We start from the raw sequence: 24779 nt of genomic DNA, 5'->3' as shown, positions 1-24779 counted from the left end.
AAAAGAACTAAACAGGCATTTGCTTCCTGGACTGGGAGTTGGCCTTCTCTCCACTTCCAGTTTAGAAGCTAGGCACACAGATATTCACACAGAAGCGATTCTAATATATATATAGAATTTCATCTCCAAGTTTCAAGTGTCAAATAAAAGCACAGCCAGGACTAGGTGAAGTGTGCATGGAGAAAGGAAGACAGACAGATTTTGGGTAACAGTGTTTTACTCTGATGCCAAGAAACCTGCCTAAATTCTTCTTTGGATTCAGCTTACAATTTTCTTTCTTGTTGAAAAATCCTATCCATCAAGAGTTATGACAAAATCTGCTTAAAGAAGTTAAATTCTTCTCAATTGCACAAATTCTGAACAGCTTTACTGACATTCAGTGAAGCCATAGCATTGGCTGCTGGTAGAAACAAAAGAACAAAAATTTTGCTCCCCCAAAAATTTCAGACTTACAAGAATAAATACGCTGAGAGTACTAGGAACAAAGCTGAGATTATGAAACAAAGATGAATAGGTGATCAGAAATCAATAAAATAACCATTCAAACTCAACACAGAAAAAGACACTCTCTCTGCTTTTTTAAATGGCAATTAATTATTATCACCAAATATATTTAAAATAGGAGAAAGAGGAAGTCCTCTTTCTTCTCATGTACTATTAGCAAGAAATTTAAACAACAGAAGTATTTAGTTGCCTGAAATGAAGCAGGTATTTCAGGCTTGCTTGTTTCATGGTCATGATTTAAATTAAACAAAAGAATTAGCTTGAATATTTGTTTACCTTTTTCTGGAAGTGTACTGGCATTGCATATCTGTTCTTCACCATCACCAGCAGACGTTGCAGCTTTTATTTTAAATTGGTAAGTAATGTTGGAAAGCAGATTTCTAAAATTATGCAGTGTATCATAAGATGAAAAATTTGTAGAATTTCCTTCAACTGTTATGATGTAATGAGTAATTACACCGTTGGATAAAGCAGGAGGGTCCCACTGCACTAGGATTGATTGCCAACTCATTGCAATACAATGAACATTCTGGACAGCATCTGGTACTTGAAAGATATACATGCATCAAAGATTAACATTCCCACACAATTAAAATAGTAATCACAGAAAAATATTGTCAGTGAAGCAGATCCAATGTTCACAGTGAGGGTCAAGCATTCCAGTGGCAGACAAATTGATAAAAGAAAAACATTCAGAGAACAAAAATATGTCTTTGTCCTCATTTCCTTCATTTCCAACTACTATGAACATGACTGATGCTAGTACTTGAAACAGAAGAGGCCATCTATCTGGCTTTTTTCTAGTTGTGTGCTCCCATTTTATTTTCACATCTGCTCATATTTTTCCCATGTTTTTTTAATCAAAATTCAGTAAACATAGAAACCCATATACATACTCCACAACAGTATCAACAGCAGAAGTTCCTTATTTATCTGTTTAGCTTTGTTTCTTTTAGGCACTTTATCATATATCTCATTGTCCTTTCAGCAGAGGCATGACCTGCACAGAAATCACTGGGCAGGTTTCAGAGCTGTCATATAAATGGTATTACCTTACTGTTCCCCACCTCCTTGCTGATTCCAGCAGGAAAAATCTTTTTAAGCACTCATAAAAATATAATAAAAGGTAGCAAACACTATACTCATTCTGAAAATAGATAATTTATCTGCAAACAATTGATTAAATAGAACAATGAATTAAAGTATTTCACAAAGGCCTAAACTGCTGGCTGTACCAGCTAAGAGAAAATGAATAGATAATGACGGGTGCCCCAATTTACTTCCTCTACTGAAACATGTCCAGGAACCCATAGAACAGTGAAAGGGCTGTCAGTGAGGTACCAGAAATGGAGGGAAACATGTTCATTATCACCGCATAGAGGTAAATTAATCTCTTTAAAATGATTAATTTTCTTTTCTGAGTTCAAAGAAAAATCTTGCTTCAAAAAGCAGCATCTGCAGTAGAAAGATTAACTGGCACTCTTAATAAAGACTAGAGACAGAATCCTTAGGCGAACTCAGTGAGGAACTGATCCAGCAGTTGCCCGAAATCTGGGTTGGAGGGAATAGAAACAATGCTGCAAGAAGCTGAGCACAGAATCTGAGAAAAAGCTGCAAAATGAGTAGACCACAGTCCTGTGGGCAGTGTGTCTCCAGCACTTCTGAAGAAAGTACCATGAATATGGAATGTCAGTGATGAAATGAGACAAGTGACGGATGACCATAGCTCTTGGGCAGGACAACCTCCAGCTGCAGGGATTCAACAGCCAATCTGAACCAGTTCAGTGATGGTCCAAATTTCTCATGGTGTTGTAACTGCTGGGTACAATAAACAGCATAATTTTTCCCAGAACGCTGTTCAGAACTTTTACCAGTTCTGGAAAGAATATTTCACTGAAAGCGTGGTCTTGAAAAGCTGTTGACCATGTGAGACCTTTTGATGCTTTGTCTACTCCCTTTGCTGTCAGTATAAAGGAACCTGAGAGTTCAGACACAGCCTCCTAACCCATGCTAGTCCCTGGCACTGGCAGCCCTTTATGAAGGACAGGAATCTGGGGATTGCTCTGACCTGGCAAAGGAGCTACAGTTTTGCACAATGGCCAGTTTCACAAACCCACAGAGCTCCCGGACTCTCTTTGGTAAATGTTGAATGTTCACTTTCACATGATACAATTTTTCATTTTGAAACAACCTGCAACTTCAAAAGAAGACACAAACCAAAACTGCATATAATTAATTAATGAAATCAGCTACACTGCATAGTCTTCCCCAGTTGTCAGGAAGAATAAGATCTAACAAATAAGGATATTTAATTAGTGGCTAGCTCCCCTCCTAAAATAAATCATAAAAAATGTTAAAAATGTGTAGTTGTTTGATACAATGTCCAGTTCATTTGCCAATCTTTTGTCCAGCTGCTTTTGATACTGCTAAAGTTTCAGTTATTTACACAGGGATCTGAATTATCACTTTGATCTGCAAAGACTGATATCTTATTTTCCTCCCTTTATCAGTGATGCTATTAAAATATTTATAGTAGCTATATAAGCCTCTCATTTCAGATGAGGACATGCCTAATTCTACACTTCCGACATCAAACTTCAAACCCAGCCTATCCGGTACAATAGGAATGTGAATCGGTGTTACACAGGCAGAAGACAACGAGATAGTGTTATGTTACATTTTCTTTGGAGAGAAGAGGAAGATTGCTGTTCAGCCATAGAAGGAAAACATATTTAAACAGAACTGCAGCTTAAAAAAAGTCATGTCTAACCTGATTCCATCGTTGTAAACTGGACAGCATTACTGAACTGATTGCCATTCCCAAGCTTGGTAAATGCAGACACACTGATAAAATAGGGGCTAAACGGTTCCAATCCAACAATGTTTGCCTCATGGTTTGAACCTGAAATGTTCTTAAGGAAGGAAAAATTATTAGTACTCAGTTAATCTGTGTAAACATTGTGGGCCTCACCTTGAACCCACTGAAATGAACAGAAGATTTACAGCCATACTACTCCGAGTACCTTTCAGAGTAGTCCCTGAACTCAATAAGAAGGAATGCAGGGTCAAATTCTTCCTTTCCCTTCTCCTCTCCCTCTTTCATTGTGGCTTGTGAGGAAGATATGCCAAAGGGTGGTATCATAATTACCACAGAATTGTTAGAACAGATTAACTCCACATATGCCTTACTTACCAATACTGAAAACTCTTGCCACCTCCACATTGCCACATCAACCCCCTCTCACCTTCTATTTCCTTACTACACCTCTGCAGTGTAACAGGTCATGGGTCATAGCTTCTCATTTATTTTACTTTAACTGAGCCAGACACACAGACTGATAAGAGCTTCAAAAAAAAAGCTTAAAAACACAGTTCAGTTATTGGTAGCTGTTTTTCCCAGAGCATGCATGGCACCTTTTGTGCAAACGTTGAGAAGACTATAATAGCAGTAGGGAAAGAGCTGAATTTCAGCAAGAAAACCTGGTGAACATCTTGTGGGATCTAAGTAATCCGAGAATTACGGTGCCTAAATACAATAGTTCTATATAAATTGCTCTGCCTGTCTTGCTGCCACAAGCTAAATCTAATTTCTTGCCCAAATAACACGACAAAATGTGAAGAAACATGGGGCATAGTGGGTGCATTCAAGTGCTCTGACCAGTTTCTGCATTCTAAATGGGTTTGAGCCTGCCTCAGATGGACACTGGATAATAACCTTTGGTGGTGTCCATGAGTGCTCTAAGAATGTGTTTCCAAAGGCAGCTGGCTGTTCCTCTTCCATATGCATTGTGCTCCCCCTCTTCCAAGGATTATGGAAGAAACCGGGGCGATGCCAGCACTTCATTCCACAATGGGGAATAAGGAATAACAGCAGACTGTGTAGGGGGCAGCACAGTAGGCCACCCCACAGGGACTAATTTCCACAATGCATATGCTTAACCACAGCACAATCAGTTTCCTTGCATGCTAAGTCTCTGTAGCAAGAACTGTATTGCTGAGGGAGCTGGAGTAATGAAGCTTCTCACAGTCCCAAGTATATCTCACACTGCATGTCTTAAACTCATATGTCACTGCAGCAATGTCTTTTCCCTGCAGCTTTCACAAGCATCTTGGGTGAACAGAATCCACTATACAGTTTCTAAGCCTGAGATGCAATTCTGGCCTCACCTTGCTGCCTTTTTACAGTTCATGCCACATTTCTTGATGCCATCCAAGCAACCACATTTAAGCAAATACAAATGCTGTGATCAAGTGTGTATATAATTTTATAGCATTTAAGTTTAAAAGTATTCAGTTATTCAGCAAAAATAAAAAAATGCAAACCTCTAAGCAGTTTTTAACCATTTTTCAAGATGACTATGAATGTCTGTCTGTCCCTGTGAATCTTGAAAGTCTGCAGACACTAAATAGCTAAACTAAGGTAGCCACAAAACAAGTAACTACCATGATTTTCGAACTTCAAACTTACAGTGAAAAGTTTATGAGATAAAGTTTAATAAAGCTCACCATTAATGAAATATTAGAAGCTAAAAGCAAATTAAAATCTAATAATTATTTCCTATCTAATTTTAAAATTTTAATTACAGGCATGGTAGGAAAGTAAGTAAACTGTCTTAACAAATAGGAATTTAGAGGAACATCATAATTCTAGGAGCATAACAGACATTTAGAATATTTGTCATCTATTTTGATACTAAAGCATGAAAAAAGCATTTTAGAAAATTAAACACTCTTAATTATAAACATACCCAATAAAATAGTTTTTCAGTGTTGTTTTGATAAATCTTAAAATTATATCTCATAATAACACCATTTGACTGAGGACTTGGATCCCATTTTAGCCACACGGAATCTGCAGTGTAGTTGGTAATGGTCAAATTCTGGGGTGGAGCTAATGGCACTGCAAAGGAGAAATACTAGTGAGTTCCAAATTACAAATAATCCAGGCAAAACCAAACACTTTGGAGAAGCAGAAGAACATAGGTACTTTTGTTACCATTTGTATCTGAACTTAACAAAACATTACTTCATTGCTATTTTGATCTTTTATTTTCTCTTTGGCATGAAACAAATTCTGTTAATCTGGAATACATGTTTAGTCAGCAAGAGATCTTCGAGATCTCACTAATCTATTTACACATCGGCGTTGTCAGAACTAAGGCATTTAAGAAAATCTGTATTACGTATATTACTGGAATGTGATATACCTCACCTCCTACATCATATATTGAGTGCATCTCAATATATATTTACAAGATATATCATTTACCATGTGGCTGAGAGGAGGATCATGTAAAGGAGACCTGTGCGTGAATGTGTTAGAAATATTTCCATGTTTTATCATTTTTCAGTTACGTTGGGGTATGAAGAGAAAGGTATTGCTGCTTGTTTCAAAATCCCTGACATCTGGCTAACTGTAACACATTCCAAAAGCAAAAGGCATTTCTCCTTGGAGTTATTTTTTTAATCATATGCAGAATGCAACCACCTCTTGCACATTGTGGCAGAAGGAGGAGAACTCAGGAAAGACTTCCTTTTAGTCTTTCCTTCTTCTGAAAGCTCATCATGCACAGACCAACGGAAAATAAATCCTTCATCTCAACTCTTGACAGGTCTGATGTTCAGATCTAAGACAGATGCAGTAACAATGGGCCAATATTTCAAAACTGGTTACAATTACAATTGAATTTGCTTACCTGACTCATCTGTGTAGAACTGAAGCATGGCAGATGGACCAGGTCCTTTTATTGTTCTTGCAGCTGCATAAATACTGTATAATGTGAATGGTAGAAGGTCTTCCAAGATGATAAAGTTATTGGTGGTAGAGAATGAGTTATTCCTTTCTGGCCCAAATAAATTTAAATCATAACTTCTTATAATACCACTTGGCTTAACAGGAGGGTCCCATGAAAGCATAACTGAGGTAGTTGAGAGATTTGAAAATGTTTTGATTATAGGTGCTGATTCTGGGACTACATGAAAAAGTAAGAAAGAGAAAAACAAGAGTAACCTCAGAAAAATATGAGTTACAATGAAAAATGTCTTTTAGCTATCAGTTAAACTGGAAAATTCTATTTCATGGTCTCAACACAGAAACGTGTAGCAGTTGTTTGTGTAATTGTATAGCAAAAAAGCTTTAAGTAACAAGAGAAAAACAGACACACAGTATTTTTTTCTTTTAGAAAACTATTCTTTTTCTACATTTCCTTAGGAATAAATAAAATATACTTACCATCTTCATCCGTTCTTATATGCAGACTAAGAGCATGCAGTTCAGAAGATCCTTTATCAGTGGCTGGTGTGATTTTCAGAATGTAATCAGTGTATTTCTCCAGATTATCAAAAATGATGCTTGTGTTGTAAGTAAGGAAAGACAATGTCTTATTGGTTCCCGGTTGCAGTAAACTTAGAGAAACATGAAAGAAGACTAAGCCATTTGGCTGGGATGGTGGAAGCCAGCTTACATTTACAGAAGATGAAGAAATGTTTTGATAGACCAGATTTTCAACAAAACCATCTGGGACTATGAGAGACAATAAGCAAAAAATAAATGCATGGATTACAGTAATAAAGCACCAAAACCAAAACAGAAACAAATATTCAGTATGATTATTTTGTACAATTTTAAAAAATCATTTATGTTTCACTATCAAAAGCAAAATATCTTGAAAGCCTATATGAATAATCATCTATGTTAAAGTTGTTTAACAAGAGTCTTAATGATGGTTTAAGACTATTTTTATTGCTTGTATCCAGAGAAGCTTGTGAACTACATTATTAGTGTTACAAAGCAAAGACTCATATTAAAATGTCTTCCTTGCAAAGAAAAAATACTGCAATTTTGAAAACAGCAGTTGCTGGACTTTTTTTTAAACTTTGCCATCATAAGAGTAAAACAACTTTGAGGTTAAAGAATATTTAATAAATGGAAGCACTGATATACACTGAGCATTAAAAAGTTATTAACTTACTGTCCTGATCTGTATACACATCTATTATTTCACTGGTTTTGTTTCCATCTCCAAAAGCTGTACTTGCAGTTAACCATAGAGTATAATGACTGTATTTTGCCAAGTCATCCAAAATTGCAGACTGGGACATACTGACATCACTGTCGTTACCATAACTTGAGAAATTCTAAAGGAAAAAAAAAAAAAAAGTGTTGCCATTGAAAATATTATTTATTCATTGTTTTATCTTTCTAGTTTCCCATTTACCCATCACCAGCATCAACAGATATGATTCAACATAGTGTTCAGGAGACATAAATCTACTCTTTGACTCCTAATGAGTCCTGATTTTTACTGCAATACTCATTTATTGTATTATGTTTATTGTTACTCCTTGTAAGTACTACAGAATTAAGTACTACATAATTGACTTCTGCTGCTGTTTGTAGTTGTTGAATGTCAATCCATCTTTTTTTAAAACATTAAAACTGTAATGCAATGTGTTTATCTATATTGCATCAAGAAAATGAAAAATAAACCCCATCATCTGTTAGGTGCTCATAGATTACATGATCACACATGTGGCTGCCTTCCCTGACCTGCATGGAGCAAATCAAAGGATTTCTCTCACTTCGTCCCATTTTTATGAGTAGAACTTACAGAAAATTGTCTGATTTTGAATTTAAAGCTTTCACCAGCAGAGATCTTACCACAACACTAGATAAACTGTTCCTTTTGTTAGTTGTCCTTTCCATTAAAAACATGCCATTAATTGTAATGCAAATGCAGTGGATTGCATTACACTGAGGGAACTGACAATTTCTTTTTTTTGTGCAGTTACTTGCTAACAAAAGGTTTGCAACAGAACTAAGACTCACTTTCTTTTGAACTATATAAAAAATTCTACTAAAACTATGACTATAGCAATAGACTAGTGCTCTATATAGATTAGCCTCTCTGAGGAGGCTATTCCTGTTTGGAATGAACCATTTTGGAAACCGAAAAGAAAAAAAATATAAATCAGATTATTTATGTAAGGCCAGCTATTCCACATAACTGATTGTGTAAAATCACCCACTGCTTTACAGGAACCTGACTTAGGTGATCCAAAGCAGTTTGGTTTATGATTTGAAAACTGTTGACAGGTTAGGTACTCCATAAGCATATTCAGCTCCAGCATTGTGTAGGAAGTCAAAGCTTTGCTCCTGATTCAAAGATTCAGTATCGTTCCTCGCCAGGAGCCACATTGCCCCGTTGAGCAGATAGCATGGGCAGTACTTCTCAGGACCAAAGAAGTCCTTTTAATATTTCTACATAGCAACATTTTCATGGTAAGATGGATTTTGCTCAATCCCCTGATGAATTGCCTAGTACATATTCCAGTTATGTGGCTTGCCCACTGTTTTCGGTGTTTCATCCTATTCACACCCTCCATTTCCTTAAAATCAAAGTTAGCTTTTAATTAATCTCTTTCCTAAAAAAAAAAACAAAAAACAGAGAGGCTGTGATAGCAGGCTTAGTAAACCAGGAGAAAGTTGACTGAAATGCATGCATATTTAAATTCAGAAATACCACAAATAAACACAGGAATACTAAAAGTGCACATTAAAAACAGGTTATATTTCTTTTCGTACAGAAGTCGCTGTGATATGCTCTACAAAACAGCTGAGTCAGTACTGTGCAAACTGATAGTTCAGTATGAAATCTTGATGTCTGTCACCAATACATATCAATTTATATATCTAAAGTAACATTTCATTAATATTTTTGTACAGGCAAAATTATTTATTTCTGCAGAAAACAATAGGTGACACTGATTCATTTCCCTAAAATTTTTATATCTGTATCTGAAGTCCTAGTTTTGCCTACATTCACTAGTGAGTACCTAAAATAAATAAGTAAACTGCTTGGCAATGAAAATGTAAGCCTATATTTTGCATGCAGAACAGAAGCTGCACAAATTAGTAGTATAAGTTTCTATATCCACTGATTAACTGATTTAGAGCACACAGGTTTGTCTGAAAGAGGAGGTTAAGTCAACATCAGTCAAAATACTAAGAAATTCCACCTTAATATATGACTTTCTTCTAAATGTAGATGGAAAGTCACACTATATTCATGTAAGTAATTGAAAAAAGGCTGGGAAGACCTTTGCTTTACACTTGGGTAGGGTAAGATACAGGAAACAGAGGATCAAATTCTAAGGTATTTAATTAAACTTTCTGATACTCCAGCACAGTATGACAGAAAAAACCTTCTGACCCAGAAGCATCATTCTGCTTCTGTTGTTATTATTATATATTGTAATTATTAATATTTAGTATTGATAATTAGTTTTTTAAAAGACAATTCTCTGAGTTTTGAAGGTAAAAATGTCAAAGGTATCACATAAAGTTTCAGCTCTAGATTTAATGGGAGTTTATTGGTATGAACAGCTGAAAATCCAACTCATAGTTTAAAAAGCATACCTTTACAATTTAGTCAGCTGTCTGGCCGTCAAGGACTCAGTGAACCAATGTGAAGGCTCTAACAACAGGCTTTTTAGTGGTTCAACAAAAACCATTTTAAGAAGTCGTCCCTTTACTATAAAGGAGCCCAAGGACTCAGGATTACCTCAAACTTGTGATATGACAAAATATTAGATAAGAATGAACACATAATTAAGAGTAAGGGTGAGCAGGAAGAACTGTGCGAGTACAAACTGAGAAAAGATGAAACTTGCACTAATTGTACCCTGGGGATAGAACACTATAGGAAGTTTTACAATTAACTGTGGCTGCAGATGAAAGCAAACAGCTTAGGATCTTTGGCTACAGCTGAAGAAGTTCTTCCTTCTGTCCCTTTCTTCATCCATACATGAAAGAAGTTTTGACATAGCAAAGTATCAGATTATTAAAAGCATCTAAGTGTAAGCAATACACAGGCCATGAAAGCGTCAGCAGAAAGTAGTATCTTCTTCACCTCAGGAAGCAGCAGAAATTTTCAGTGGCATAAAGCTGTAATTAGTTGTACACAGACAACACAGTGCTGCTGTTCTTCACTGTTAATCTTCTTCCCCTGTTCTGTTTCCTTCTCATGTTCATGGTATTGTGCTGTTTTGAGTTAGAGTATCACAGACTTTGGCAGTCAGGTGAGACTGGTGACACTGCGAGGGCTAATCCAAGCCAAACCTCAAGGAGCATGATTCACACTGTTCCAGGGCCAACCTAAGTGAAGATAATTCCTCTTTGTGTGCTGTACCATTCTGAGGATAGCTTTTAAAAAACATTGCAGTGTATTTTAGAGAAGTTCCCCTTTCCAGTCATACTGGTGGTGGTGAAAGAAAATGTTTGATTGTTAAGTTAATGTGGCACATTGCTTGCATCCTTTGTCTACACCTGAAAGGCAGACCAAGCCAAATTTCACTCTTAACTGTATAGTCTTGTTCACTTGGCTTGAAGTACGGGGGTGGATGATTTAGGGTATAATGTTCAGTCTCTAGAAGGGCTGTGGGCTTTTTTTCTCCACTTAGTTCCTGGTTCCCCTGTCTGCTTTGGCAGAGCAAGGCAGTTGTCATCTGTACTGAAACTCCACACTGGAGAACTTTTTCCAAGCATAAATTTATATTTGTAATTAGCATCTTTCCCACATTCTTGCTAATCAAAACACAAGTACAAAAAGATTGAATAAAAGTTTATTCAAATCAACAATATCTCTTAAAGATCAGTATTTAGCAACCAGATAATCACTTCCATAGATTCTTTGACTTCTTTCCTCAGTAAGAGGGAGCATGTAGGCACTATGATTGCTTCAAGCACCATCCAAGGCACTGTAGAACAAAACTCGCAAAGCTGCTATTGCAAACAGTGAAAGCTTAAACTGTAGGAATCCAGCAGCGTCATAGAGAAACGATGCAAAGACGAGGTATAGTGCCATATCATCTGTGTAGGAAGTACCCTTCATCAGAATACGTACTATATCTTTACTGCGCTGGAGCAGAGTAGCAAACATAACCCAAAAAGCAGCATTTTCCCTAGACTTGTGGCAGGAGAAGAAGAAAGATAAAGCTGACCTTGAACCTAGCCTAGTGCAAGTGATGGCTTCTTCTATTTGGCTACCAGTCATTCCTCCCGCTCCGACACTTTTTCTTTTAAGACCTGTCATCATCCCCATAGAAACAGCCTACTCATCTACCAAAATCCTCAAATCTAATCTCCATCAGCCTACTCATCTACCAACATCCTCAAAGCTAATCTCCATCATAAATTTTTCCTTCTGCTGTTCTGGTTCTGAATCCTAGGTCTGAGCATCCCAGGCCTTCTGATTGGACAGCCACAGTGTGATTTTTCATGTAGACCTGCAAATCAAAGAAACTATACATTACTTTTCTGCCCTGTGAAGGTATATAACTTTTTTCTTTTTAAAGGAAAAGTATTTCTCCTGCAAGTTTCTGCATCATGTCAAGGACTAAACTGCATCCTTTATCTCAGGTCTTTTGTTTTCTTTCCCCTTAAACAAAATGCTTTACTCTGCAGCTACTAAACTCCTGTTTTTAAGCTATTCATAATCAGTGCTTTATATTAACTAGGTTTCAATATGTCTGAGGAGTTTGAGAACATGTGAGAAGAAGAGAGAAACTGAGACGACAGAATAGCAGTAGTTTTAGTATGACTTTTATATCTATTTCAGATCATGCCAGCACTGGAAGATGTTAATTTTCTTGATATTCTTCAGCCAGGATGGTTTTCCAGGCTTCTAGAAGATATACTTTCAGACTTGGACCTCTGTTATTATGTTCTGACAAAGAAGCAGATGAAAGACTGGAAGAGAATGACTGCCTACAAGCAGTGTGCCTGAGAAGGTGGAGTTCCTAGAAATGTGAAAAGATCATACTAATTTTTTTAATCTCCTGTATCATTTCCCAAATCGAAAATACAGATTGGATGAACATAAGCAAAATGGTGACCTAGTTGCAGAGTATTACAGTTAAGGATTATTTCTTTCCAAATGTGTGCAATACAAAACTTACTAACAAACCCTGCAACTATATTCTAAGTTACAGATAGTTGTAAACTGTATGTGTGCATACACTTATACAGCTTAAAACTGTATATATAATATTTATACATCAGGCTGCATTCACACATGCATTTCTCTGTTGTAAAAAGAGTAATATAAAATATCTGACAGAAACAAGCAGGGGAGATTTGTTTTTTTCTCCTGTTTGAAATCAGTCTTGCACCCACAGGAATGCCAATGCACAGAATAGGAGTGCAATGTAGATACGGTAGTTGCCATGCCAAACAGTGAACAGAGGCATGTGAAGGGCAGAGGAGTTAAGGGGAGCAGACAGATTAGGACTGGATTGTGATTTGAGAGATTAATGGTGGTCTCCCATGGCCAGTAAGAGACAGATGCAACAGCAGCTGAAACGTATTTTCTGATGACAGAGGGATGGGTTAAAAATCAAAGCTGAAAGGGCAAAAATGCCAGTTTCCACACCTAGAAGTGGAGCTACTGTCAGTGCTTTTCTGCTGTCCACCACATAACATGCCAAAACTGTGATAACTTCTACCCAACCTTTCCTTCCCAACTACATCACACGATAATGAAACTGGACCCTCACCTTGCTGTGCCAGGGCTACTGTGCTCCATCTTTGCTATCTTGCTCCTTCATTTCCAAAGTCATGGGCACATCCAGATGGATTTTAGCTCTCAAGTGTATCAGTTTCACCTTAATCATTCACCTGAGTTCCACCTTCCTAAAGGCAGGAATAGCTGAAGTCTGTAGTCCTCCTCTAAAGTTGCTTGGGTTGTCCAAGAATTAGATAAATGCAGACACTCTTCATAGGACAGGCTAGTTCAGGTAATGCAGTGGTGTAAAAGTCTCTCCAGGGATTTGTTAGGCTAAGAAAAACTCTTTTGGTATAACGGTGCATGCAAGCAAAGTCTGAAGCTCTGAACAGTAGCCCTGATTTTAATCTCATCAGAATGTGAATTCATGGCACGGTCCTGCTTGCATCTGAAACTATGCAGACTGAGCCTGGCAACCACACAGCTTCACAGAAGTCAGAGAAGTGTATGCACTGAAGTATGCCAGAAATAATTCAGTCAAAGGTATTTGTAACATTTGTGAATATTTTTTTCTAGTTATCCTCAAACACATTCATACCTCACACTAGATATATCTTGAACACAAAGTTATGCAGTAGAAGTAATTTCTCATGCATTAGTTTCTTCATGAATTTATATTTCTTTCTTTTCTTCCACATGTGTAAAGCTTGTAACCAAAACCCTGTAAAGGAAGCTTGTTACTTCTTATTATATTTCTGTATTATAATATACTCTTAGAAAGGAGAACAGAAAAGCTATATATAAAATTAACAGATGTGGTGCATAATTAAGGATGAAAGTAGCAACAAAAAAACCCTACATGGAAATGTGCGGATCACCAAAAAATTATAAATAACATTTTGTCTTTTATGCTTTAACTTAGGAATCTCAATACCTTTGTTTCAATATACTAAACAGTAATTTCCTTTTAAGAGTAACAGAAAAAAAAGAAACAATAATTTATTCACTACTTTGACATTATCTTCTTCTTTTCAGTACTGTAAATACATATATTAAAACCAGAACTGTTACAGAAATTTATTCCAATTGATAGATTAGACAAAAATAGTCTTAACAGTACAATGAATGTAACAGGTCTTGTACCTATCTATGCTGTGCATAAAAATGTATTAGATATATGTGTGTGTATATACATGTACATATAAACTTTGAAATATGGAATATTACACAAAACCTATTTGCTTTAATGCTTAATAAAATGAATATCCAATGACATGATTACAAGATGTGCTTCTCTCTTTGTATGTTAAAAACCTGCCTTGTGATAAAGGAATTATGAAATAACAATATAATGATAACTATAAATGAATTATACAAGAACACTTTATTGAATTATACAAGAGAAGAATACAAAAATAAGCTCACCTGTATGAATATTCCTGAATGATTTTTGAAATAAACTGAGTAGTACAGTATATTTCCATTAGGTTTTTGAGGAGGAGACCAGAATAGCATTATTGATGTGGAAGTAAGGTTTCTGTACACAACATCTTTTGGTGGATCACTTGGTGCTGAAAAAATATTAAGTATTAGCATACCTAACTCAAGGTTTTGTACATTTTAGTGCCCAAGAAACACCCACTACAGATTTGACATCCTATGTCAAATTAAATGTATTTCTGATTATTTCCAGAAGCAGTTTTTATACCATAATGAAATACAATAGTAGATATAAATACATTTTTAAAATGCTATTTTGCAGACACAACTGTATTTAGCTTCATTTGTAAACAGATACGCTTTTCTTATAGAATTTGTCTTGTACTTACTGCTTTGGGCAGATGGAAAAATCCAATTTGCAGATACAGAAATTGACTGAGTTAGGCCTTTATGCTCCATATATAGTTAATAGGGAAAAAAAAGATTTGTTTCAGAAAATCTAAATAAAAATCCTTGTTCTCTCTTTTCTGATTATAAACAGAATTTAGGCTCTCAGCTCATGTAGCTAAACCAGATACTTGATCATTTCTGGTTTTTTCCTCTTTCCTCAGCCTAATAAATGTGCAGGAAGGACCCTGTAAGTCTTCTTCGATTAGCCTCTCCTTCTGTCATATAAAGAATAGCAGCATATGGTCCTTCTCAGTAGCACAGTGCTGTAGGAGACTCAAATTCAGTTCCTGAAGTCATCATAAGATAATTTAAATCCCTCTTTCTCACCATCCAAGAAAGTGCTCTACACAACATGCAATAGAGTACTGAACACTGTAAGTTATCTTATCTCTCTTATTTTGTGCTCTTCTAAATTGCATAAAATACTAAAATATTAATTGAAGGAGGAACTCCCAAGATCAGGTCCTAAAAATTGTGCCCTGGAAAGTCAGTTCATGTTTCCATAACATCTTCAATCGGAAAGACTGGGAATACCTACAACCTGATGATTTAGACAGTTTTTTTATGGATGGCTAATCCTACCACTGATTGTGTGTTGGGAAGTCAGTTTATCTATGCACAAAGATTCTGAAATATGCCTGCATACTATCCATCTTGGACCAGATTGTAGCAACATAACTGATGGGAAAACCAGAGACAATAATTGAACTGAATGACTTTCAAATCACAGTATATACTATCATCATTTATAACAGTCATCTACCATGTTGGAAGTATAAAATACTGAAAATATAATAAATAAATCAGTGTACACTTACAGATTTAATTTTCACATTAAAACTATTTCAGACTTGAGAGACTCTAAAGAGTATTAACCCTAGAAGAAGTTGTGTCATGGCAAGGTAAAGAAAAGAGCTGTTAAAAGATATTATAAAATTAATTGTATTTATTTCAACATTTAAAATTAAAATTATTTTAATCTTACCTGTTTTGAAGGGTAATGCAAAGTTTTGCTCAGTAAATTAACAGAAACGCCACCATAATTTTATAGAGCTATGGCTATAGGTGTACACACATAGAAAGACACACACAAACAGACAGGTAGAATGTCTCTTCTTGACCAGACAAATGCCATTTATACTTCAGTAGCTTTATTAACTTAAATAAGGCTGACAGGAATTTAAGGCTGAACGAAATTAGACATTCATACTATAGATAAGCTTACCTCCTTCAGAAGTTCTGAATATTATAGTATCACTTTTTATGTTGCCATCTCCAAATCTTGTACTTGCTGTTAGGTAAGTACTATACTCATAGTTATTTTCCAGGTCTGTGAACTGCAATGACGTTTCTGTTACATTAACACTCCTTTTTGACATTTTATTCCTAAAGATAAAGTATTTTATTAATTATATATACACACTATTTCTGTATGTATGCAAATGTGGCATATGATATACAATTGAAAAATGCAATATTGTGGTAAATACAAATATTTTAGGCTTTAAAAAAAGACAACAGCAACTTTTGTCTTTTATGTTGCAAAGCTCACTTTTGTACTGTAGCATCACAATAGGGTTTTTAGTTTTGCTTTAAAAAAACAAACACAGAAATATATTTGTAAATTATATCAGGAAAGACAATGACTATATGGAGTATCAAGGACAAGCATGTCCATCTAGTAACTGCTATCAAATGGTTGTGTGGTACCCTTGGGAAGGACACAGTAGGGCATAACTAAACTGTCTCCCTGGACAGGAATAGCGAAATATAAAAAGATTATAGCAGGGAGCATGCCCTACTGTGACTCTGTGAAATTGGTCAGAAGGCTGAAGTTATAAATGGAATAATAGAAGATGATATGGAACAGGAATTAGCTGGTGCTGAGTTAATTCTGGTGGAATGTAGCAGGGGATCAGAATGGAACTCTAGTCAGGTCAAAACCCGCCTAGAAAGACTGTAGGATGTAACATTAATAAAACACTGGTATTAGCATAGGTATGAAACGATTATCAGAAAGTAAAATAAGATACAGAAATAGCTAACTTGAATTCAAAAAGTCTGCTGTATCTCATTAAATTTATTTAATCTTTTATGAAAAAAATAGCAGGAAAAAAAAAAGATAGCTAATGTTCCATTCCTGCAAAAAATTTCTGTATGAGTGGGTGCCCTGTGTCTTTAATGGGATTTCATACAAGGATGTTAATTTGACAAGTAAAACCAAATATCTTGCTCCAGGAGTCACTGTGGAGCTCTTCACAAACAAGACAATGAGTTCTTATTCTACAAAGAGAAAGACTGATCAAAATTATTAAAGGGCTGATTTTCATCCTTTGATAAATGAATGAATGTCTCATTAGCAAGGATTCACCACCATCTCATACTCTTGAAATAAAGTCACATTAACAAACAATTGGAATGAGAAAATGTATGAGAATGAAAAATCTAAATTTTTCCTATCTCTTTCAGATTTGGAGTGGGATGTCTGTTGACGTGGGAAAGGCTCTTGGTAACAAAGTTAACAACATTTACATTTTCCTCAAACTTCTGACATTTTGAATAATCAGTAAAGAGATACAAAAGGTTGCAGCTGCAGTTATCAAATTCTATACAAAGAAAAGACATCTTTCTTGGATCTTTGCCCAATATATTCTTAGTATAGAAAAACATAGCTGGTTATAGTTTAGGTAAGGAGAAAATCCACAGTTTAGTGCTGCAAAAACATCTACTCTGAGTAATTGCATTCTTATAATATATTATTTGCCAATATTTTTTTCTACAATCAGGCATAGTTGGGAAGAAGAATAAAAGCTTGGGGTGTTTCAAGAAAATTTGATTTTCTGTTTAGAAACAATTGCAACTGCAATCAAAATAATAAGAAATCACTGATCAAAGTGAGCGCAGTCTTCACAGATAATGAGAGAAAAGGTACCTAGCAGAATAAGCTAAGCCAAGGAATTTAAATTAAGAACAATATTATTAAGTTTTAATTGAAATCTTTTAGAAATCCAGAGGTTCTAACAAATTGCATACATTCACTTGACAAAGACAGGTAACACATTTTCGTAAAAATCTGTACTTTGAAGTAGATCTAGTCAGTCATTATCTTACAAAAATATGCTGAACAGGATAATGCCAAAAGACAAGAGCTATATACAAGTTCAGTAATTTTGTTAATACGTCTTTAATACTCTAGAATTGCAGAGTCAGGGAGTAAGAACTGGTAGACTCAAGGCATATAGAAAGTTGCTTTACTACCTGCTAGCATCCAAAACCATCTTGTTCTGTGATAAATTCCATGAAAGATAATAACAATGAAAACATTACACATATTACCCTTTCTATTCTAGTTGTAGATTCTTGTTCCCAATTCATTAAAGAAAGGTTACTAAACTCTTTATAACTATTGCAATATATTTAAGAGAAGGAATATTTATTCAGCATCTGTATTAACCTTCCTCTTTCTGCTTCATTGAGAAGCTCTTGGATTAATGATCTCCCCCCAAATATATTGAATGCCTCCCAAAAGCAGCAACTATGACACAGCAGCTTGCCTTGTCAAATCTCACCCTATAATGCAACTTTATAAAATTTTATAGACAATTCTGTTAAATACTCAAAATTCCCCTCCTTCCCCCCTCACCCCCTACCCCCAAAACCAGAAAAAACTCCAAGGAAGGAGTGAATTTGTGGCCCCTTTGAAGGCAACAAGAGTTTTTCTCTAATGGCCTTTGCCTTAAGATGATACCTAATGCCTCTCTAATTTTAGATATGGCACAGTAAGGACAAATAAGACAGAGCAAGGAGAATACGGGAGAAAAAAGGACAAGGCTTACTGCAAAAAGTTATATGGTTGCTTTATTCAAATTTTTAGAAAGATGGATCAATTAACAGTTTTAAAAAAATAATTCTGACTAACTCATTAGTAATAGTAACAAAAGCAGTAAGCTTTAAGGCAATATAAGGATGAAAAGTTGTATAACCTCAAGTCTTTGAACACAGCCTCTATCAAAACCATAATCCTAATCATGAAGTAACTCTTCCCTAGCTAGAGGATAGCCTTTAATTTAATGTTTTTCGTGGTTAAAAAGCACCAGATCTTGCCAATATGGTAGAAGTAACATGACAAGCCAAATTTAAATTTTCTAGAAAGAAGAGCTCATTCCCATTCACTTTATCACCAATTTAACTAGAAGCTAAAATTTTAAAAAAAATAAATCAGTAGGAACTGTGGCCAAACCCTACCTCAAACCTGTCAAGCAACATTAAAATGATAAATGTAAGCTCAATAGCAGTCTCTTTATAATGACTGCTGATTTGCATCTCATAAGGTGCACGTTAACATTTGTTTCCTACACCTTAGTGGAGGCAATAAAATAGTAGAGCATAAATGCAATATATTGTGACCAAAAAAAATAAAATATTTGCACCCCCAGTAGAAGTTATACAGAGATTTTTGAAGAGATGCCACATCACTAGACCAAACTATGTTATGCAGAGAATAGGACAGAAACTGCAAGTTTTAAAGTGTCAAAACTCCTTTTTAAAGATGAAAAAAAATCCCAGAAGGGATGACAGGAGAAAAAAACCCAACACCACAGAGAAAAAGAAAGGGTAGATTAAAAAAACCTCCCTCACAGTAAATGAAAAATATCTGTTAAAAAATATTTGTTTCCTAGGAATGTAATAAATATAAAATATAATAGTAGACATAAATGATAGCACATACAGAGACTCTTAACATTGCTCTTACTCACTTTCTACAAAAGGAAGCAATATTTCTCTTATTTTAAGCCTATTTCAAATCTCCTTGACAATTTAGCGTAAGTTTGTGTTCTGCCTTACTATAGGCCTAATCAGAGCACAATGAAAATAGTCACCACACTCTAATTTAAATTTGAATTCATTTACCATAACTTAACTTTTAGAGAAATATTAAAAATACTTACAAAATACTTAATACCCCAATTTTCAGCTAGCACTTTATGTCTGAATTTGTATATATGAAAAGCTAGTATTTTAAGTGCCGGATGAATATTCATTCTCCAAAAAACGTGTAATCAACACATTGTGTAAGAAAAACCTAACATTCCTGATAGGTTACAGATTAGTATTTATCCTCAGAACTACTTCCAGAAAATCTTACCAGACGTAAACTGTGTAATAGAGGATAATTCCATTTGGCTCCAGCGGAGGTTTCCATGACAACTTCACAGTGACACCCGACAACTGTTTTATGGAAAGGGATTCTGGAGGAGAACTCGGAGCTACAAAATGAGAGAACGGGACACAACATCTTGTTAAACAGCTAAGATCGATGGGATACACAGCATCCTTAAATAGGTTTTTAATTATTTGTGATGGAAAATAAACTTTGTGCTACACTGGTACAATGTCCATCAACAAGCATTAAGGCACAGCTTCTTTTCCTTTTTCTGACAGATGATAAAAGAAGATTTTGCATGGTGGTGTTAGAACATCTGTTTCTGTGATTCAATGGAAAAAGTACTTCATGAGAAAACAAAGCAACGGGTAGGTCACAGTGATTCACCTACTGTCCAAGTACATTGCTGTAATTTTTTTTCCCCCTTCTAATAAAAGCAAGAACTTTATAGGTATGAACACACGTAAAACACCGCAAAATAGTTCCCCTGAGGAAAAAGAGCTGCTGTAAAGAATTATACAAAGCACCAAAAGGTGAAAGAATGGATAAGTATGACATTGAGAGATGATAAAAATGTGAGATACTAGGCAGCAGTAAAATCTATTCACTCCATCAAATAAGGACCACATTCATACATTTAATATGTCACAAGGGCAAATATAAAGATAGACATTGACTGAGACCCTTGAAATTAATTTTAAAATGAACTCTACATGACACCATATCACGACTGTGTAGGGAAACAATGTCAGTAATGACAGTGTTAGACCATGTTTGATTTCATTCTAAAGTTCATATAAATATTGCTGAGGGAAACCATACTCATGTATGCATAAGTGATACTGCTTTGTATTAGAATGTTACTGAGAAGTAAACTTTTTTCTTCATCCTGATTCACAGATATGTATGTATCACTATGAAGTAATAGTAGAATTACTTTTGTTTTTCTCAAATAAAACCAAAGAGCATCATGCACTAAAAATTCAGGTCATAGCTGTAGTCATGCATGAAAATTGAGAATATGAGCATAGCTATTAGCAAATCTAAGAAATATTTGGTCTGAACCTTGGAACACTGTGTTCTTGTGAAGAAAGAACATGTGGTGTATTATAAATATTGTTTCTCAGTTGTTGTTCCTTCTATCACTACCTCAAAAGTTGGCATAAAGGTTTTAGAACTCTGTACATTTAACAAAAAAATATTTTTCATGAGCAGAGGTTCACTGAATTCAGTGAATGCCTGTATTTACTAGCAAAAAATGGTGACAGCTGTATTTACTGTTTTACTTGTTATATTACCCTCAGTGGCTCTATAATAAAAGATCTGTCATACTGTGAATGTCATGTCTTTTTGGCATGTCTAGTTCATTCTACAGTTCTTATTCAGAGGGTATTTTTTGCTGAAGAATGAATCAACATTGCTTTAAATAAAAATACTCTATGTAAAAGATGAATCTATCCAAATTGGCTGGTCCCAATGTGCTGCAGCAACATTACAGAAAGTGTGAATGTAAGCCCACCAACTTCATGGATCTTTGCAAAGATCCACTATCACAAAAACCTGGATCTTAGGCAAGTCAGTATTTCCTAAGACATGAAGAGACAATTTGGAAATGGCTGGTGGGATGTTTGTGTCAATGCTGCTTTAGTCTAGGTTCCCAGAGACTTCCTCCCTAAGCAATGAAGAGGGACAGGCACAGGCTCCTCCAAAATATTTCACAGAACCTAAGTTAAGATTCTGCTTTAAATTTTTTTCAGGATTCCCCCTCCAGAAACTATAGAGGGGACCAATGATACCTTCTCAACACTAAATTGGGTACTGAAAGAACAAATATAATTTCAAGGTTCCTCTGCTGATTTGTGACCTACTGTACTAATTAGCAGGGGATGCAGCGCAGAACACTCCCCTGCTCAATTTGGAATTCCAGTACTACAGATGATGGACTTTGAGCATATTCAAAATATTAATAACTCTACATCTATATTTGTGTATCTGTGCAATGCATCTGTTTAGAAGAATCCAAATATCTCCAAACAAAAGAACCAGAAATATCCCTGGACCATTCAAGCTGCCTTTTGGTTGTTTTTCCTTTCTCCAGCTCTCACATGTCTGCAGAACCAAACATAATATTTAATTCTACCATGTGGTATATTAGATTAAAATAATATTAGTAAATTAAGATTCTTCAAATGAATAAGACCAAATGTCTATGCATAGCAATTGTGCCATTTCACATAGCTTGTACTGGTAAATACATTAAATGATAGATGACAGCTAGATGAATATATTTGTGTGTAGACAGTTAGATATAAATATCAAGACAGAGATATAATTGCAAAAAAAGTATATAAAACCTACACATACCTGACATGGAGTGTAAGATTAGCTTAAGACTACAGGCAGACAATGATACTTTGCAACTTCTGTTCTGACTTACCATCTTCATCAGTCAGTATACACAGAGGTGAACTACGAAGGCCCTCCCCCATCGTGGTACTAGCAGACACTTCTACAGTATATTCTGTATATTTCTTTAAATCTAAATAAAGAAGAAGTATTCAATAAACCAACCATTCCATGGGCCAAATTAGGTTTTTTTTAATGGACCATAAGTAGTTCTGAAGTGCTAAACAGGCCCATCCCTTACACTGATGTGTGCCTTCATAGGCTTAAACAAGCCTTAAGAAAACCAACACAAAGTATTCTGCATGAACAAAAGGAGAAGCAAAGCCCTAATTACCTGCTTATACTTCAGATTCCTAGAATGCTTTACAGTTTTCTATTAGCTGTACTCTGAAAATTTAATGGTTAAGGTACTGAGCTCCCAAGCGGTGTCATGCCTCAGTAATAATGACAGAACACAGAAAAAGATGCAAAGGTGAGTAGAATGGGAAGTATTTATTTTTATCCAGAATAAGATCAGAAAGATATGTAGGTGACTTAAGTGTTTACTTTGTCACATTTGCATACAATGATAGATATGCAAAGAAATCTGTTGACAATCCTTGTACTTTAAACATCTAAAATTAATGAGATATATGTCAGACTGTATCATCCATAGCCCATTCCACCACATTACGGCAGGACACAACAGGCTATTTTCTCAGGAAAGGTAGCATATAACTTTATATAAGGACAAGAAGGATCATGTTCAACTAATGAACTAATTGATCTGCATCAGTCTGTTGACCCCTTTTCATAACAATTTACAGTTGCTGTAAGTTCCAGAACATTATATACTGGCCTGTAATACGTAGTGTCAGAAGAGTAGTGTTTATGACTCTTTCCTCGGTTCCATTAGTCCTCTTGAGATATATTGTGTAGGTCTGTATGATTCCATTGGGAATAGATGGTGGAAAAAATGATAATTCAATTTCCATGGATGAGATGTTCCTATAGGTTATGTTTTCTGGTGCAGAATCAGGAACTAGAAGACAAAATTTAGACTCATAAGAAGATTTCAGTCAGTTTCATTGGTTTGTTAAGCATTTCCTTAAACTGGTTTAAATGAAACACATTGCAAACATTTGGATTTTTATCCTAATTTTTGTACAAAATAAATTTTAAAAGAAGCTGAATTGGAAGATGTTACAGACACATACTGTAACAACAAGGTACAGATCCTTAAAAAAAAATAAATAGATGGAAATCATCCTAACATGCCAGATAAAAAAAAATGTGGAGAATAACAGTAAACTTTTCTTCTTATACCCCTATAACTAAGTCCAAGCTAGCTATTATTAGTAGATTTTCCTTGTTGTGATGCCATAATGTACACTTTGTATCAGCAACCTGCATTTTCTTCCTTTTTCCTGGGTATCTATACAGACTGTATGAATACTTGTATAGAAAAACAAAGGGAGCTTAACCTACTGCTGTAAGGGCCCTGAAAGCATCCCCCCCTCCTGGAGGTCTGGCTGCTAGGGCTTAGCAATAGTGTAGCCGAGGGCTGCCTCCTCCTTGCTGGTGACATGCTCCCAGGCAATGCCACAGTGAGGCTGCAGCCAGGGTTGACCACTGGCCTCTGGGAGCTGCTTTCAGCTGGGGCTTTCATGCTTTGCCCACCTGCTGCATCACTGCCATGGCTGTGCTTGGCCATGGACCCACTGATCTAGTCCCTGACTTGTAGAGTGACGTTGCAGCCTGACCTCAGCTTGGGCCCATCACTACAGGCCTGCCCAGCTGTCATTGGGCTGCATCTGACTTGGTTAGTGTCACTGGAGCTGCTAACTCACTTTACTAGCTTGACCTCAGACCTGCCTCATCACTGTGGAGTGTTGGCAATCTGGACTCTAGGCTGGCCCTGCCTGCCAGCTCAGACCTGCCCTGCTCCCTTCGCTGGGGGTTGGTGGGACAAGTGCCGGCTAGTGAGGCCCTTGTTCTGCTGGCCCAGGGACCCCCTCAGCTCTTGGCTCCCTGACCGATACAGAGCAGCTGGCCCTTGCTGCATCATAACAATCAGTTTGTGTGTGCATGTGTCTGTCTGTCCCAAAATAAAGACACAAGTATGTTTTCTATTATCCACAATTGGACCAACAGCATAATATCTTATTCCAGAAAGTCATAATCAAAAGCACAATTTGCCCACAAGGTCATGTAAGGCATAGACATATTTTTAGGACGCCCTAAACATTCTTTTAAACATAACTGAAATTTGATGAAAATCAAGGCTAAATAATTTCTGCTTAAGCAAAATCCAAAAAGGAGATAAATGCCAT

At 35.9% G+C, this 24779-nt stretch overlaps 1 protein-coding gene across 1 annotated transcript in view; it reads right to left on the bottom strand.

Annotated features, from left to right (window-relative positions):
* The window catches only part of PTPRQ (protein tyrosine phosphatase receptor type Q), a 176051-nt gene that overhangs the window by 69807 nt on the left and 81465 nt on the right, over window positions 1–24779 (bottom strand). The window contains exons 33-43 of the mRNA XM_080393299.1: window positions 23306–23488; window positions 22499–22600; window positions 20044–20164; window positions 16123–16283; window positions 14433–14578; window positions 7476–7641; window positions 6737–7027; window positions 6201–6476; window positions 5253–5404; window positions 3275–3416; window positions 781–1050 (exon numbers count right to left, since the gene is read on the bottom strand). Of these exons, the coding sequence (XP_080249425.1) occupies window positions 781–1050; window positions 3275–3416; window positions 5253–5404; window positions 6201–6476; window positions 6737–7027; window positions 7476–7641; window positions 14433–14578; window positions 16123–16283; window positions 20044–20164; window positions 22499–22600; window positions 23306–23488 (2010 nt within the window). The remainder of the gene's footprint in view (window positions 1–780; window positions 1051–3274; window positions 3417–5252; window positions 5405–6200; window positions 6477–6736; window positions 7028–7475; window positions 7642–14432; window positions 14579–16122; window positions 16284–20043; window positions 20165–22498; window positions 22601–23305; window positions 23489–24779) is intronic.

Source organism: Falco punctatus (genome assembly GCF_963210335.1).
Source record: "Falco punctatus genome assembly, chromosome: 6".
NCBI lineage: Eukaryota > Metazoa > Chordata > Aves > Falconiformes > Falconidae > Falco > Falco punctatus.
This window is presented reverse-complemented; position numbering and strand designations above follow the sequence as displayed.